Genomic DNA, 17,425 nt, shown 5'->3' with positions numbered 1-17,425 from the left:
TGCAACAAGTTTTCAAGGTTGTTTTAATGTCTTGTGCCTGCTGGGATGGCGAGGTTTAAAAAAAACAACAACAGTTTTTATCCATTTCCAGTTAAAAAAGCAACAAAGTGAGACTAACCAAAAGGGGAATAATTTCTTTTGGCTTCCTGCGCTCCAGTGAGACTCCATTCACCTCTTTCAGCTCATCTCCTTCATGGATCAAGCCTGCAACAAAGAACACTATTTGGTGCACTGCAACTAATAACATGCACTGTTAACACCAGGCTTGTGCAGAATTCTGAGTTTCAATTCACTCCCATTTAAATATATACACTACCGTTCAAAAGTTTGGGGTCACATTAAAATTTCCTTAGATAACTTTAAACTAGTCTTAACTTTAAAGAAATACACTCTATACATTGCTAATGTGGTAAATGACTATTCTAGCTGCAAATGTCTGGTTTTTAGTGCAATATCTACATAGGTGTATAGAGGCCCATTTCCAGCAACTATCACTCCAGTGTTCTAATGGTACAATGTGTTTGCTCATTGGCTCAGAAGGCTAATTGATGATTAGAAAACCCTTGTGCAATCATGTTCACACATCTGAAAACAGTTTAGCTCGTTACAGAAGCTACAAAACTGACCTTCCTTTGAGCAGATTGAGTTTCTGGAGCATCACATGTGTGGGGTCAATTAAACGCTCAAAATGGCCAGAAAAAGAGAACTTTCATCTGAAACTCGACAGTCTATTCTTGTTCTTAGAAATGAAGGCTATTCCACAAAATTGTTTGGGTGACCCCAAACTTTTGAACGGTAGTGTATATTTTTTTTAACTGAATTGGCTCCACCCCGGCAGGATGTTGAATTGGAACTACAGGAAGTGGAATTTTTTTAATTAATTGCAATTCAGAGAAATTCTTTAGAAATACTGTGTCACCTTCAACAAAGGTTTTGGTTTAAACACTAAAAATACTTCACTAATACGAAGCATTTTGGAGAGTTAAGTATTTTTTCACTATTTTTCACAAAATTAAACGATCTGTTCTATAGTAGATGCTTTTATTTTTAATTTGGCGTAGTAATATAAAATATGTACTGTACTTTCTGGGCTATTGAACGGCCCTATATATAATTCTAATTTTTGTACAAATTTTATTTTGTACATATATTGGCCGTACAAGTCTATAAGCCGCATGTGTATTAAATATTGACACAGGCGCTTGTGTTTATTCACTAATTGAAACCGCTGAAGTCGTCTCCTTCAGTGCACGGCGGTTCAGTTTTTTGGGGCCCGTGGATTTTTTTTCCGATGGCTGGGTAAATAGTTTTTCGGCTTGTGGGCTGCGTTGTGTGCATTTCATAGTGTCTTCTCCATGGCGATGGGGAGTCCATAACATGCTAAATGGCTGACTGGATGATTGTGTGTTTGAAAGGAAAAGATTTACAACCAAAAAAAAAAAAAGATTTGCAAACGTTTTGGTTTTGAAAATTTAATTTGAGTCATTACCAAAGAAAGAAAACGATTTTCAACCCCCCCAAAGTTTTTGTGACCCCAGAATTTTTTTTTATCGCAAATCAATTTTTTGGGGTTGTTAATATTTTTTGTTGTTCTTTGGTTGGATCAAAAGACACAAATTACTCTCCATAACAACGCAGCCCAAAAGCCGAAGACGATCCACCCGGACAAATAGGAAATGAGAATCCACCACCTCTACTAACAGGTGCAAAAATTATTTAGGTACGCTCTCTGGACCTGAAATTACAAAAACAATATTGTAAGGACCATACTATAAGGTAATTAGTAATATTCCGCTTAATTTTAATCATATTCTATAAATATATTTAACATCCTTACAGTTTAACAGGTATATACCTCGTTATCTGATTAAGCTTATTAGAAAAACACATGCAAAAAAGGGACTAACTAATTAACATACAATTATACGTACAATTTCCTGCTCAGTGACCTAGTGGTTAGAGTGTCCGCCCTGAGATCGGTAGGTCGTGAGTTCAAACCCCGGCCGAGTCATACCAAAGACTATAAAAATGGGACCCATTACCTCCCTGCTTGGCACTCAGCATCAAGGGTTGTAATTGTGGGTAATATCACCAAAAATGATTCCCGAGCGCGGCCACCGCTGCTGCTCACTGCTCCCCTCACCTCCCAGGGGGTGGAACAAGGGGACGGGTCAAATGCAGAGGACACATTTCACCACACTGTGACTATCACACGACACCTCCGCTCCGGACAGGCTAACCTCCTCCAACCTCCGAGGACAAAGCTGCGAACAATGCGAACAAAGCTGCTCCGCCGCTCCCAGTCTGTGGAACGCTCTCCCTGACCACCTGAGGGCACCACAGACTGTGGATGCTTTTAAAAAAGGCTTAAAACCCTTTTTTTTAAAAAGCATTTTTTAGATATATGCATACTACCGTAATTTCCGGACTATAAGCCGCTACTTTTTCCCCTCGTTCTGGTCCCTGCGGCTTATACAAGGGTGCGGCTTATATACGGCCTGTTCTTCTCCGACACCGACGAAGAGGATTTGGGTGGTTTTAGTACGCAGGAGGAAGACGATGACACAATGATTAAAGACTTTTCATATACCGGTAGGCTGGTTATTTTGATAACGTACAGGCGAGCACTTTGTATTACTTTGCACCGTTGTATTATTTGTACTCTGCACGAATGCTGTTCGCCATGTCAAAGATGTGAAAGTTTGATTGAATGATTGAAAGATTTATTGTTAATAAATGGGACGCTTTGCGTTCCCAAACAGTCATCTCTGTCCCGACAATCCCCTCCGTGGTAGCAGGAACCCCTATATACTACGCTAATTACACATCAAACCCTGCGGCTTATAGTCAGGTGCGGCTTATATATGGAGCAATCTGTATTTTCCCCTAAATTTAGCTGGTGCGGCTTATAGTCGGGTGCGGCTTATATATGGAGCAATCTGTATTTTCCCCTAAATTTAGCTGGTGCGGCTTATAGTCAGGTGCGGCTTATAGTCCGGAAATTACGGTAGTTTTAGCTATTTGGCTGTTCTAGTTTTTATTTTTATTTATGTTTTATTATCTTTTTATTTTATTTTTTATTTTATTTTATTTTTATTTTTTTTAATAAACTGTAGCACTTTGAGGTTGTTTACTCAATGTAAAGTGCTTTTTACAAATACAATCTATTATTATTATTATTATTATTATCAGTGGTACTTTAACTTTAACTTTTACTTTTTATTCAGTGCTACAACAAATACATGTTTAAACTTAATTAATAATATATATATTTCTTAAATAAACTGCCGGTAAAATCAAAGTGCAAATGAAAATAAAGCTTTGCCTCTTTAGTTATATTTTTTGTGCTTAAGAAACTTCTCTATGGCTTTACCTCCAGGCTTCTTCTGTTTGTTTGATATTGTCATTACTGCCACAAGTGGTGGACAAGTGTATTACAACTGAGCACCGCTGCGGCCCCTACGACATTTTTTGTGGATTATTATTAATAATTCGAGTTAAATTTTTTCTACTTCCAGTTCAAAATCCTTGAATTCTTTGACAGTCTCGATTGAGCTTTTTTTCAATTGTTTTGCACAAGCCTGTTGACACAAAAGAGACTTCGGCCTACCGCTCTTGTCTGCAGCGCCTCCACGCATGACTCTCGCCACAACAATCGCCCCGGTGGATTCATCCCGTTTAATTGTGGCTCCCTCCACGGCGTTGATTTATGGAGGAGTAGATGGATATTGAAAATAACATGTTGTTTGTGTTACAATGCAGACGGGCTTCCTATTAGGAGTCACAATCATTCCAGTGATGGTTATTTCTATCAAGATGGGACCATTTAGGCAGCTGCCGTCATGTAACACACAAACCGCGGGATTAGGTTATCCAAACTCGCGTTATTTCCAACAGATGGCGTCGCTTTGGAGCAAGTCGCAGTGGAAAGAGCATCCTGTGTAGTTGACAACAATCAGGCGCGGGCGTAGTCCTGTTGTGTGGAAAACTGGAACACGTTGGATCGATCAAAAAGAGCACATGTCCAGACAAAGGGCGGTCTCGCTCCAGTTTAGTTTTGGGATCAATACCAGCGGCTGTTCTCCATTATTGGTTTCGAGGTAACTCGGCGCTCACACAGCAAAAACTCATAAAGTAAACTAGAAGAAGTAAACACGCAATTCCTGAAGGAATTGCGTGTGAATGTTTCAACGCTGAAGTTGAACTGAGATGTTGACAGAATGTAGTATGAATGTAAGAATAGTTTGAATGGTGAAGAGTTTGAATTTCCAGGAAAACCAGAATTTGGTTTGGAACTTGGGAAAGTGTTAGTTTGAATGTCCAGGATGAGTGGAATGTGTTGATGTTGGGATGGTTTGAATAGGTTGAAAAATGTGGGAATTGTGCAACTTGGAAAAATGTCCCATTCATTTCAATGGGAACTTCCTGGAAATTTGGGGAACGCTGGATTTTTTTGAAAATGATTAGGAGCATGAATTTCCTGAATGAGCTGAATTGGTTGGTGTTAGAATTGTTTAACTCGGTCAAGAAATGTTGAAGTAGTAACAGTTTTTAATTGAGAAATTCCTGGAATTTCGCAAAAAACGTGAATTTTTCTAGTTCCTTAACCAACTTGGTTTTTGTCCTGAATATGACTGTTTTGACGGTGGAATGGTTGAAATGGGTTGAAAAATGTAAAAGGAGTAGTCAAACTTAAGAAGGGTGGAGATAGGTTACCAAAATAACGGGAATTCCTGGAAATTTGATGAACATGTAAAGATTGTATTTTGAATGTTTAGGGTGAGTTGAATGTGTTGAAGGTGGAATGGTTTGAATCGGTTGAAGAATGTGGGAATTGTGGGAGTTGGAAAAATGTCCCATTCATTTCAATGGTAACTTCCTGGAAATTTGGGAATTTTGGGAAAAGCGGGATTTTTTAAAAAATGATTAAGAGAATGAATGTCCTGAATGAGCTGAATTGATTGGTGTTAGAATTGTTTAAATCGGGCAAGAAATGTTGAAGTAGTAAATGGTATTAGGGAATTTTGGGGACATTATTTTTAACTTGGAAAAAGGGTAGTTTGAATGTCCAGGGTGAGTGGAATGTGTTGATGTTGGAATGGTTTGAATAGGTTGGAAAATGTGGGAATTGTGCAACTTGGAAAAATGTCCCATTTATTTCAATGGGAACTTCCTGGAAATTTGGGAATTTTGGGAAACGCGGGATTTTTTTTTGGAAAATGATTAGGAGCATTAATGAGCTGAATTGGTTGGTGTTGGAATTGTTTGAATCGGTCAAGAAAAGTTGAATTAGTAATAGTTTTTAATTGAGAAATTCCTGGAATTTCGGGAAAACTGGGAATTTTTGTAGTTCCTTAACCAACTTGGTTTTTGTCCTGAATATGAGGAGTGTTTTGACGGTGGAACGGTTGAAATGGGTTGAAAAATGTAAAAGGAGTAGTCGAACTTAAGAAGGGTGGAAATAGGTTACCAAAAAATGGGAATTCCTGGAAATTTGTTGAATGTGAAAAAATGGTTGTTTGAATGTCTAGGATGAGTTGAATGGTTGAAGAATGTGGGAATTGTGGAAGTTTGAAAAAGGTTCCATTGATTTCAATGGGAACTTCCTGGAAATTTGGGAATTTTGGGAAAAGCGGGATTTTTAAAAAAATGATTAGGAGCATGAATGTACTGAATGAGCTGAATTGGTTGGTGTTAGAATTGTTTCAATCTGGCAAGAAATGTTGAAGTAGTAAATGGTATTAGGGAAATTTTTTTTAAATTGGAAAAAAGGTAGTTTGAATGTCCAGGGTGAGTGGAATGTGTTGATGTTGGAATGGTTTGAATAGGTTGGAAAATGTGGGAATTGTGCAACTTGGAAAAATGTCCCATTTATTTCAATGGGAACTTCCTGGAAATTTGGGAATTTTGGGAAACGCGGGATTTTTTTGGAAAATGATTAGGAGCATTAATGAGCTGAATTGGTTGGTGTTGGAATTGTTTGAATCGGTCAAGAAATGTTGAATTAGTAACAGTTTTTAATTGAGAAATTCCTGGAATTTCGGGAAAACCGGGAATTTTTCTAGTTCCTTAACGAACTTGGTTTTTGTCCTGAATATGAGGAGTGTTTTGACGGTGGAACGGTTGAAATGGGTTGAAAAATGTGAAAGGAGTAGTTGAACTTAAGAAGGGTGGAAATAGGTTACCAAAAAACGGGAATTCCTGGAAATGTGTTGAAATGTTTTAATAAATTGAGAAATGTTGAAGTAGTAATATTTTTAATTGAGAAATGTTAATAAGAAATTCCAGGAATTTCGGGAAAATCGAGACTTTTTCCAGTTCGTAAAACAACTTTGTTTTTTGTCCTAATTAAGAGAAATGTTTTGATGATGGAACGATTAAAGTGGGTTGAAAATGTGGAAGGAGTAGTCGCCAGAAAAAAAGGGTCAAAAGGGGAATTCCTGGAATTTTTTTGAAGTTGGAAAAAAGGGAAGTTTAAATATCCAGAATGGTGGAATATGTTGAAGGTGGAATGGTTTGAATCGGTGGAAAAATGTGGAAATGGTGGAAGTTTGGAAAAACGGCCAATTCATTTTGAATGGGAAAAAATGTCCCGGAAAACCTGGAAATCTGGGAATTTTTGGAATTTTTCCAGGGAAAACCCGCGATTGCCAAATTAATAGTTTTTAAAAAATGGAATGGTCTGAATGAGTTGAAATGGTTGGTGTTCAAATTTAACAAATCGGTCGAAAAATGTTGAAGTAATAACATGTTGAATTGAGAAATGGTATTACGGATTTCCTAGAATTTCAGAAAAACCGGGAATTTTTCCAGTTAAAAAAAAAACTTCGCTTTTTGTCCTGATTAAGAGGAATGTTGACGGTGGAACGGTTGAAATGGGTTGAAAAATGTGGAAGGAGTAGTCGCCAGAAAAAAGGGTGGAAATACGGCTCTGGAAAACCAGAAATTCTGGAATATCTGGGAATTTTTTGGAACTTAGAAAAGGAGAAGTTTGAATTTCCTGAATAGTGGAATATGTTAAAGGTGAAATGGTTTGAATAGGTTGAAAAAATGTGGAAATGGTGGAAGTTTGAAAAACGGCCAATTAATTTTGAATGGTAAAAATATCCCGGAAAACCTGGAATTCTGTGAAATCTGGGAATTTGGGGAATTTTTCCAGGGAAAGCCCGCGATTGCCAAATAGGCAAAACAGTTTGAAGTTGGAACGGTTTGAATCAGATGAAAAATGTGGAAGTTGTGGAACTTTGAAGAATATCCCATTGATTTTAATGGGAATTTCAGAAAAAATTGGGAATTTCGGGAAAAGCTGCAATTAAAAAAAAAAAAAGGTAAACAACTTGAATGGTCTGAATGAGTTGACATGGTTGGTGTTAAATTTTTTCAAATTGGTCGAGAAATGTTGAAGTAGTAACATGTTGATTTGATAAATGGTATTACGGAATTCCTTGAATTTCGGGAAAACCGGGAATTTTTCCAGTTAAAAAAACAAGTTCGTTTTTTTCCTGATTAAGAGGAATGTTTTGACGGTGGAACGGTTGAAATGGGTTGAAAAATGTGGAAGGAGTAGTCGCCAGAAAAAAGGGTGGAAATAGGGCTCTGGAAAACCAGAAATTATGGAAAATCCTGGAATTTTTTTGAAGTTGGAAAAATGGGAAGTTTAACTTTCCAAAATGTTGGAATATGTTGGAAGTGGAATGGGTTGAATAGGTTGAAAAATGTGGAAATGGTGGAAGTTTGGAAAAACGGCCAATTCATTTTGAATGGGAAAAATGTCCCGGAAAACCTGGAATTCTGGGAAATCTGGGAATTTTTAAAAACAATTTCCAGGAAAAGCTTGCAATTGCCAAATAGGCAAAACAGTTTGAAGTTGGAACGGTTTGAATCGTTTGAAAAATGTGGAAATTGTTGAACTTAGAAGAATGTTCCAGTGATTTAAATGGGAAATTCAGAACAAATTGGGAATTTCGGGGTAAGCGGGATTTTTTTTTTTTTTTTAAAGTAAAAAAAACAATTGAATGGTCTGAATGAGTTGAAATGGTTGGTGTTAAAATTATACAAATTGGTCAAAAAATGTTGAAGTAGTAACATGTTGAATTGAGAACTGGTATTACAGAATTTCGGGAAAACCGGGAAATTTTCCAGTTCAAAAAACAACTTAGTTTTTTGTCCTGATTAAGAGGAATGTTTTGACTGTGGAACAGTTGAAATGTGTTGAAAAATGTGGAAGGAGTAGTCACCAGAAAAAAGGGTAAAAATAGGGCTTTGGAAAAGCAGGATTTCTGGAAAATCCTGGAATTTTTTTGAACTTGGAAAATTTATAGTTTGAATTTCCAGAATGGTGAAATTTGTTGAAGGTGAAATGGTTTGAATTGGTTGAAAAGTTTGGAAATGGTGGAAGTTTGAAAAACGGCCAATTAATTTTGAATGGAAAAAATGTCCCGGAAAATCTGGAGTTCTGGGAAATCTAGGAATTTTTGGAATTTTTCCAGGGAAAGACCGCGATTGCCAAATAGGCAATAGGCAGTTTGAAGTTGGAACGGTTTGAATCAGATGGAAAATTTGGAAATTGTGGAACTTTGAAGAATATCCCATTGATTTCAATGGGAATTTAAGAAAAAATTGGGAATTTCGGGAAAAGCGGGAATAAAAAAAAAAGGTAAACAACTTGAATGGTCTGAATGAGTTGACATGGTTGGTGTTAAAATTGTTCTAATCGTCGAGAAATGTTGAAGTAGTAACACGTTGAATTGAAAAATGGTATTACGGAATTCCTGGAATTTCGGGAAAACCGGGAATTTTTCCAGTAAAAAAAAAAAGTATTTTGTCCTGATTAAGAGGAATGTTTTGACGGTGTAACGGTTGAAATGGGTTGAAAAATATGTAAGGAGTAGTCGCCAGAAAAAAGGGTGGAAATAGGGCTCTGGAAAACCAGAAATTATGGAAAATCCTGGAATTTTTTTGAAGTTGGAAAAAGGGGAAGTTTAAATTTCCAGAATGGTGGAATATGTTGAAAGTGGAATGGTTTGAATAGGTTGAAAAATGTGGAAATGGTGGAAGTTTGAAAAACGGCCAATTCAATTTGAGTGGGAAAAAATGTCCCGGAAAACCTGGAATTCTGGGAAATCTGGGAATTTTTCCAGGGAAATCCTGCGATTCCCAAATAGGCAAAACAGTTTGAAGTCGGAACGGTTTGAATCAGATGAAAAATGTGGAAGTTGTGGAACTTTGAAGAATATCCCATTGATTTTAATGGGAATTTCAGAAAAAATTGGGAATTTCGGGAAAAGCTGGAATTAAAAATAAAAAAAAAGTTTAACAACTTGAATGGTGTGGATGAGTTGACGTGGTTGGTGTTAAAATGTTTCTAATCGGTCGAGAAATGTTGAATTGAAAAATGGTATTACGGAATTCCTGGAATTTCGGGAAAACCAGAAGTTTTTCCAGTTCAAAGAACAACGTCGTTTTTTGTCCTGATTAAGAGGAATGTTTTGACGGTGGAATGGTTGAAATGCGTTGAAAAATGTGGAAGGAGTAGTCGCCAGAAAAAGGGGTTGAAATAGGGCTTTGGAAAAGCAGGAATTCTGGAAAATCCTGGAATTTTTTGGAACTTGGAAAAAATATAGTTTGAATTTCCAGAATGGAGGAATGTGTTGAAGGTGAAATGGTTTGAATAGGTTGAAAAATGTGGAAATGGTGGAAGGTTGAAAAACGGCCAATTCATTTTGAGTGGTAAAAATATCCCGGAAAACCTGGAATTCTGTGAAATCTGGGAATTTTTGCAATTTTTCCAGGGAAAGCCCACGATTGCCAAATAGGCAAAACAGTTTGAAGTTGGAACGGTTTCAATTGGATGAAAAATGTGTAAGGTAGAGTGCGCCAAAACCTGGAGAAGAATAATAATAATAAATTGAATAAATAGATGAATTTTGGTGTAGAAAACCAATATAATTATTCTCATATTTGCCTATAATCATGCTGAGCGTACATTGTTGTGATTAGAATGTTTTTTGTCCTCCAGTCTCCTTGTCAATAATATGAAATTAGAAGGAAGACTGGAGGATTGACTGGATTGTTGCTATTTACTAATGACGGAACACAATCTGGTAAATGTTACTCCTAGCAGACAATCGGCGTATATTCTTCATATAGACCTTGATCCACGCTCAAATCCCCAAAACTTCTGCTCTTGTTTTTTCAACGGAAAAAAAAAAAAAGTAATTTACAGGCCTTGGTGGAAATATGTGTACTTTGAACTTTGTATTCCTTTCCAGTCTGATACCAGCTGATCCAAGAAATCAAGTGACAATAGCTTGGAATAAGATGTTCTGGTAGGACCAAGAATATTAGTCATGATTAAAGACCAGCCTTGGAAGGTAATTCACATCAGGCGCAGCAGAGGAATGATCTCAGTCCATGTTAATGCTAAGAAAGAATAACTGAAGGGTATCAATTAGGAACTGACAAGAAGCCCACATTTCTACAAAACCCCAAAACCAGTGAAGTCGACATGTTGTGTAAATGGTGAATAAAAACAGAATACAATGATTTGCAAATCCTTTTCAACTTATATTCAATTGAATAGACAAGATATTTAATGTTCCAACTGAGAAACTTCATTTTTTTGTTGCAAATAGTCATTAACTTAGAATTTTAAGGCTGTTGTGGCTTGACATTGTCTTTCTGAAATAAGCAGGGGCGTCCATGATACAACATATGTTGCTCCAAAACCTGTATGTACCTTTCAGCATTAATGGTGCCTTCACAGATGTGTAAGTTACCCATGCCTTGGGCACTAATACACCCCCATACCATCACAGATGCTGGCTTTTACACTTTGCGCCTAGAACAATCCTGATTGTTCTTTTCCTCTTTGGTCCGGAGGACACAACATCCACAGTTTCCAAAAAACAATTTGAAATGTGGACTCGTCAGACCACAGAACACTTTTCCACTTTGCATCGGTCCATCTTAGATGAGCTCGGGCCCAGCGAAGCCGGCGGCGTTTCTGGGTGTTGTTGATAAATAGCTTTCGCTTTGCATAGTAGAGTTTTAACTTGCACTTACAAATGTAGCGACAAACTGTAGTTACTGACAGTGGTTTTCTGAAGTGTTCCTGAGCCTATGTGGTGATATCCTTTACACACCGATGTCGCTTTTTGATGCAGTACCGCCCGAGGGATCGAAGGCCCGTAAAATCATCCCTTAAATGCAGACATTTCTCCAGACTCTCTGAAACTTTTAATGATATTACGGGCCGTAAAAAATAATGTATTTTTTTTCAAAGACAATTATCTGGCTGTGTGAGTATAAAACATATAGTCACAACTAGAAGAGGCAATTCCTGAAGGAAAATGGCAATTCCTGAAGTTGAACTGAAATGTTAACAGAATGTAGTATGACTGTAAGAATAGTTTGAATGTTGGAATGGTTTGAATGGTGAAAGGTTTGAATTTCCAGGAAAACGGGAATTTGGTATGGAACGTGGGAAAGTGTTAGTTTGAATGTCCAGGATGAGTGGAATGTGTTGATGTTGGATAGACAGACAAGATTAACACTCACATTCATGTCCCGTTCATTTCAATGGGAACTTCCTGGAAATTTGGGAATTTGGGGAAAAGCGGGATTTAAAAAAAAAATGATTAGGAGAATGAATGTCCTGAATGAGCTGAATTGGTTGGTGTTGGAATTGTTTAAAATCGGTCAAGAAATGTTGAAGTAGTAAATGGTATTAGGGAATTTTGGGAAAATCTGGAATTTTTTTTAACCTGGAAAAAGGGTAGTTTGAATTTCCAGAATGGTGGAATGTGTTGATGTTGGAATGGTTTGAACGGGTTTAAGAAGGTGGGAACTGTGGACGTTTGAAGAATGGCTAATTCATTTCAATAGGAATTTCCCCAAAATTTGGGGAATTTCGGGAAAAGCGGGATTTTTTTTTTGTTGAAAATGGTAAAAAACTTGAATGGTCTGAATGAGTTGAAATGGTTGGTGTTGAAATTTAATGTTGGAATGGTTTGAATATGTTGAAAAATGTGGGAATTGTGCAACTTGGAAAAATGTCCCATTCATTTAAATGGGAACTTCCTGGAAATTTGGTAATTTGGGAAAAAGTGGGATTTTTTTTAGAATGATTAGGAGCATGAATGAGCTGAATTGGTTGGTGTTGGAATTGTTTAATATCCAGCAAGAAATGTTGAAGTAGTAACAGATTTATTAGGGAATTTCGGGAAAATCTGGAATTTTTTTGAACTTGGAAAAAGGGTAGTTTGAATTTCCAGAATGGTGGAATGGGTTGAAGGTGGAATGGTTTGAACGGGTTGAAGAATGTGGGAATTGTGGGAATTTCGTGAAAAGCGGGATTTTTTTTGAAAATGGTAAGAAAACTTTAATGGTCTGAATGAGTTGAAATTGTTGGTGTTGAAATTTTCAAGAAATGTTGAAGTTGTAACATGTTGAATTGAGAAATTGTTATACGGAGTTCCTGGAATTTCGGGGAAAACTGGGAATTTTTCCAGTTCTAAAAACAAGTTTGTTTTTTGTCCTGATTAAGAGGAATGTTATGACGGTGGAACGGTTGAAGTGGGTTAAAAAATGTGGGAGGAGTAGTCGCCAGAAAAAAGGGTCAAAAAAGGGTTTGAAAAAAACTGTAATTCTGGGAATTCCTGGAATTTCTTTTTAACTTGTAAAAAGATTGTTTCAATGTCCAGGATGAGTGGAGTATTTTGAAGGTGGAATGGTTTGAATTGGTGAAAAATGTGGAAATGGTTGAAGTTTGAAAAATGGCCAGTTTGTTTTGATTGGGAAAAATGTCCCGGAAAACCTGGAATTCTGGGAAATTTGGGGAATTTGTCAAGGGAATGGTTTGAATCGGACAAAAAAAGTGGAAGTTATAGCGCATCAAAATCTGGAGAAGAAGAAGGAGAAGAATTTAAATAAAAAATAGATGAATTTTGGTGTAGAAAACCATAATGGAAATAGGGCTCTGAAAAACCAGGAATTCTGGAAAATCCTGGAATTTTTTTTAACTTGGAAAAGGTGAAGTTTGAATTTTCCTGAATGGTGAAATATGTTAAAGGTGGAATGGGTTGAATAGGTTGAAAAATGTGGAAATGTTGGAAGTTTGAAAAACGGCCAATTCATTTTTGAATGGGAAAAATGTCCCGGAAAAGGTGGAATTCTGGGATATCTGGGAATTTGGGGAATTTGTCAAGGGAAAGCCCGCGATTGGAATGGTTTGAATCGGACGAAAAAAGTGGAAGGTAGAGTGCGCCAAAATCTGGAAAAGAAGAAGAAGAAGAATTTGAATAAAAAATAGATGAATTTTGATGTAGAAAACCATATTAATGGAAATAGGGCTCTGAAAAACCAGGAATTCTGGAAAATCCTGGAATTTTTTTGAACTTAGAAAAGGGGAAGTTTTAATTTCCTAAATGGTGGAATGTGTTACAGGTGGAATGGGTTGAATAGGTTGAAAAATGTGGAAATGGTAGAGGTTTGAAAAATGGCCAATTCATTTTGAATGGGAATAATTTCCCGGAAAAGCTGGAAATCTGGGAATTCTTGGAATTTGTCAAGGGAAAGCCCGCGATTCCTGAATAGGCTGAACAGTTTGAAGTTGGAACGGTTTGAATCGGGTGAAAAATGGCCAATTCATTTTGAATGGGGAAAAAGCAAAAAAAAAAAGAATTTTGGAAAACCCGGGAATTTTTGGGGTTGAAATTGTCAAAGTAAAGCACATAATTCATGAACAGGCTGAATATTTTGAAGTTGGAACAGTTTGTGGAAGTTGTGGAACTTTGAAGAATATTCCCATGATTTCAATGGGAATTTCAGATAACATTGGAAATTTCAGGAAAAGCGGGAATATTTTAAAAAAAGTTTTTAAAAAATTGAATGGTCTGAATGAGTTGAAATCGTTGGTGTTGAAATTTTCCAAATCGGTTGTCAAATGTTGAAGTTGTAACATGTTAAATTGAGAAATGGTATTATTATTCATGGAATTTCGGGAAAACCGGGAATTTTTCCAGTTCAAAAAACAAGCTTGTTTTTTGTCCTGATTAAGAGGAATGTTATGACGGTGGAACGGTTGAAGTGGGTTGAAAAATGTGGGAGGAGTAGTCGCCAGAAAAAAGGGTGGAAATGGGGCTCTGGGAAACCAGGAATTCTGAAAAATCCCGGAATTTTTTGGAACTTAGAAAAGAGGAAGTTTGAATTTCCTGAATGGTGGAATATGTTAAAGGTGGAATGGGTTGAATAGGTTGAAAAATGTGGAAGTTTGAAAAACGGCCAATTCATTTTGAATGGGAAAAATGTCCCGGAAAAGCTGGAATTCTGGGAAATCTGGGAAATCTTGGAATTTGTCAAGGGAAAGCCCGCGATTCCCGAATAGGCTGAACAGTTTGAAGTTGGAACGGCTTGAATCGGGTGAAAAATGTGCAAGGGAGAACGCGCCAAAACCTGGAGAATAGTCATAATAATAAATTGAATAAATAGATGAATTTTGGTGTAGAAAACCAAATATCTGGTTTGTGTGCATACAGCAGATAGGATTGTCTCATGTCAACAGGTTAGAAAAAAGGTCTTTTCAAAGTGGATACATAATGATAACCACACACATCGTAATACTTCAAACTTTTAGTAATACGGAAGCAAAAAAGCTAAGTTGCTGACCAGGGGCTCTTTGGTTTTGACCAGACTGACAATCTTGACTGAGTCGTCTTCGTCGTCCGTTACGCAGTCGGGGATTGGAGGCAATGTTGGCTCGTAGTCTCTCTGCGCTACTGCATCATGGACATATAGAAGACTCTGCACAACAAGGTACACACAACCGTCACCATGCACATCTGCATTCATTCACTATAACAGACCTGGGCATTCTGCGGCCCGCGGGCCGCATCCGGCCCTTTGTGCGTCCCTGTCCGGCCCGCGTGAGGCCAATTATAAATTACAAAATAAATTTAAAAAAGTATCTATGTCGAGTGTGCAATACAACGGTGCTGCTTTTGTTTTGAAAATCGTTATTTGTATTACTTCCGTGTGGACGTATGCGTGTGCGTGATTGTGAGTGAATGTGAACAACTGCAATTACAAAATAAAGTTGAAAAAACATCTATGTCCTGCGCGCAATACAACTGTGCTGCTTTTATTTTGAAAAGTATTATTTATGGGCGTGTGTCCGTGTGTAACCTGCGAGTGAAGGTGCACATGCAGCGACAAGTGATGCACGGTTTACACCCGAGACGCCAAAAAGAGAAAAGTTGATGAGGAATGGCGTGTTTTCAACAAGACATGAACTGCAAAGCAACGTCCCCTCACCTAAGGTGCGTGCCTGCGCAATTGCGCACTGCTCAAGCGTCCGCTGCGCGCAGCAAGTATATGCCGCGCACCAAATCAAATCCCATCTGAATTCTAAACAAAATAAACATATTTATTCTATGTAATTTTGCAATGCAACTTTGAGTGACAGTGACAACAAGCGGCCCTAATGGTGTTCGTCAACACCGTTCAATTGAACACCGTTCAATTATTGTAACGTCTATCGAGATGCTTCGAGGCCAGGAATTATATCGATCACTTTATTGAGCAAAACTGTTTATATTCGGACATAACCACACCAAAAACATGAGTAAAACAATTCTATCTCGAAAAACTAGTCATTTTCTGCCGTACAAACCAGGCCAAAACCAACTTGTCATCTGTCACCAACACGCATAGCACTAAACCACTGGTGCGTTTATGGCCACACAAAAAGTCGGACAACTCAAACACCACACAAAGTTACACTATGACTCCTCAGTCATACGTGTGCTTATTTTACTGTCATTTATTATTAATGTTAATTTATTTATATTAGTCAAGGAATGCTGTTACACACACTATGTTGAAGTATTACTATTATTATTATTATTATTATTATTTATCTTACGGTATATATCAAAAATAATATTGAGCAAAATTTAATTGAAATATTGTCGATGTGGCCCTCCAGCAGTGCTCGGGTAGCTCATGCGGCCCCCGGTAAAAATTAATTGCCCACCCCTGCACTATAACGTACTACCTATTTATTAGCTATGCTTTCTTAATGGCTGGACCACAGTGGTCTGCAGTTTTATTGCGTCCCAATACTGTCCCGTAATGTTTTTATACAGATATTTATTACCTATAGGTTTGTTTTTCTTTTTGAAAGGCATGTTCAGTGTTGGTAACTGTAACGCTGTTAGTTTCGGCGGTAACTAGTAATCTAACGCGTTATTTTTTATTTTTCAGTAACTCAGTTACCGTTACTACATGATGCGTTACTGCGTTATTTTACATTACTTTTAATGTAGTATAAAGTGTGTTAGTGTCGTAGTTCTGATTCTTCTTGTGTCACAAACCGGAGAAGAGAGACCTGTTTAATCTCCATCCATCCATCCATTTTATACCGCTTGTCCCTTTCGGGGTCGCTGGAGCCTATCTCAGCTGCATTCTGGCGGAAGGCGGTGTACACCCTGGACAAGTCCCCACCTCATCGCAGGGCCAACACAGATAGACATACAAAATTCTCTTATTATTATAATCAAATGACAGCAGTCATTTCCTTTTCTAACATAAGTGTTTAGGCCCACTTACAATGACAATAACAACAAATATTGTTTTTCATGAACTGTGTACTTGTATTGTTTGTCTGGGTGGAGGTCCTGCTTTGGAAATAATGTGTACCCCTTTCAGACATTGCATTTAGTTCCCATTAAAACATTCACATGTTGCACAATGAGATGTAAGCAGGGGATCATGTGTACATTCCTGCAACTTCCTGTTTGTAAAAAATATATTTTTATGAGTATTTATTTAATATACTAACAGCATTTCATGATTAATATTTATAAATTAAGATTCCTAATAAATGACACTAGAATAAGCACACATTTGATTGGTAAATCATAGTGTAAGGACCTGGAATGACACTTTATGTGCGGTGTTGGAGTTGTCCGACTTTTTGTGTGGCTGTAAACGCATCACTGGCTAAGTGCCATATGTGCATGTGTTGGCGCAAGTGAGAAAGAGCGAGCGGCTGCTGTTGATCTAACAAAGTTGCTTTTGGTCTGGTTTGTACTGCGGAAAATGACCACTTTTGCTAGATATAATTTTTTTTACTAATGTTTTGGTGATGTGTTTTTGGCCGACAATAAAGAGTTTTACTCAGTAAAGTGATGGATGGAATTCATGTCCTCAAAGCGTCTCGACAGACGTTACAATATTTGAACAATGATGACAAAAACTGTTTTCTCTGTCGTGTCCGTGTCGTGTTGAAAATTGTTATGCGCTTATTTTTTTATTTGATTTTGTGCGTGGCATAGATTTGCCGTGCGCAGAGGACGATTGAGCAGTGCGCAATTGCACAGGCGCGCACCTTAGAGGGAACGTTGCTGTCAATTCTCTTATATAC

The 17,425-nt window shown here is 37.4% G+C and overlaps 1 protein-coding gene across 1 annotated transcript in view; it reads right to left on the bottom strand.

The window, feature by feature from the left end:
• Positions 1–17,425, bottom strand: part of LOC133665141 (MAGUK p55 subfamily member 7-like) — a 93,029-nt gene that overhangs the window by 46,314 nt on the left and 29,290 nt on the right. The window contains exons 5-6 of the mRNA XM_062070364.1: positions 3,611–3,692; positions 119–204 (exon numbers count right to left, since the gene is read on the bottom strand). Of these exons, the coding sequence (XP_061926348.1) occupies positions 119–204; positions 3,611–3,692 (168 nt within the window). The remainder of the gene's footprint in view (positions 1–118; positions 205–3,610; positions 3,693–17,425) is intronic.

Source organism: Entelurus aequoreus, linkage group LG14, assembly GCF_033978785.1.
Source record: "Entelurus aequoreus isolate RoL-2023_Sb linkage group LG14, RoL_Eaeq_v1.1, whole genome shotgun sequence".
NCBI lineage: Eukaryota > Metazoa > Chordata > Actinopteri > Syngnathiformes > Syngnathidae > Entelurus > Entelurus aequoreus.
The sequence above is the reverse complement of the archived record's forward strand: the minus strand, read 5'-3'. Positions and strand labels throughout refer to the sequence as shown.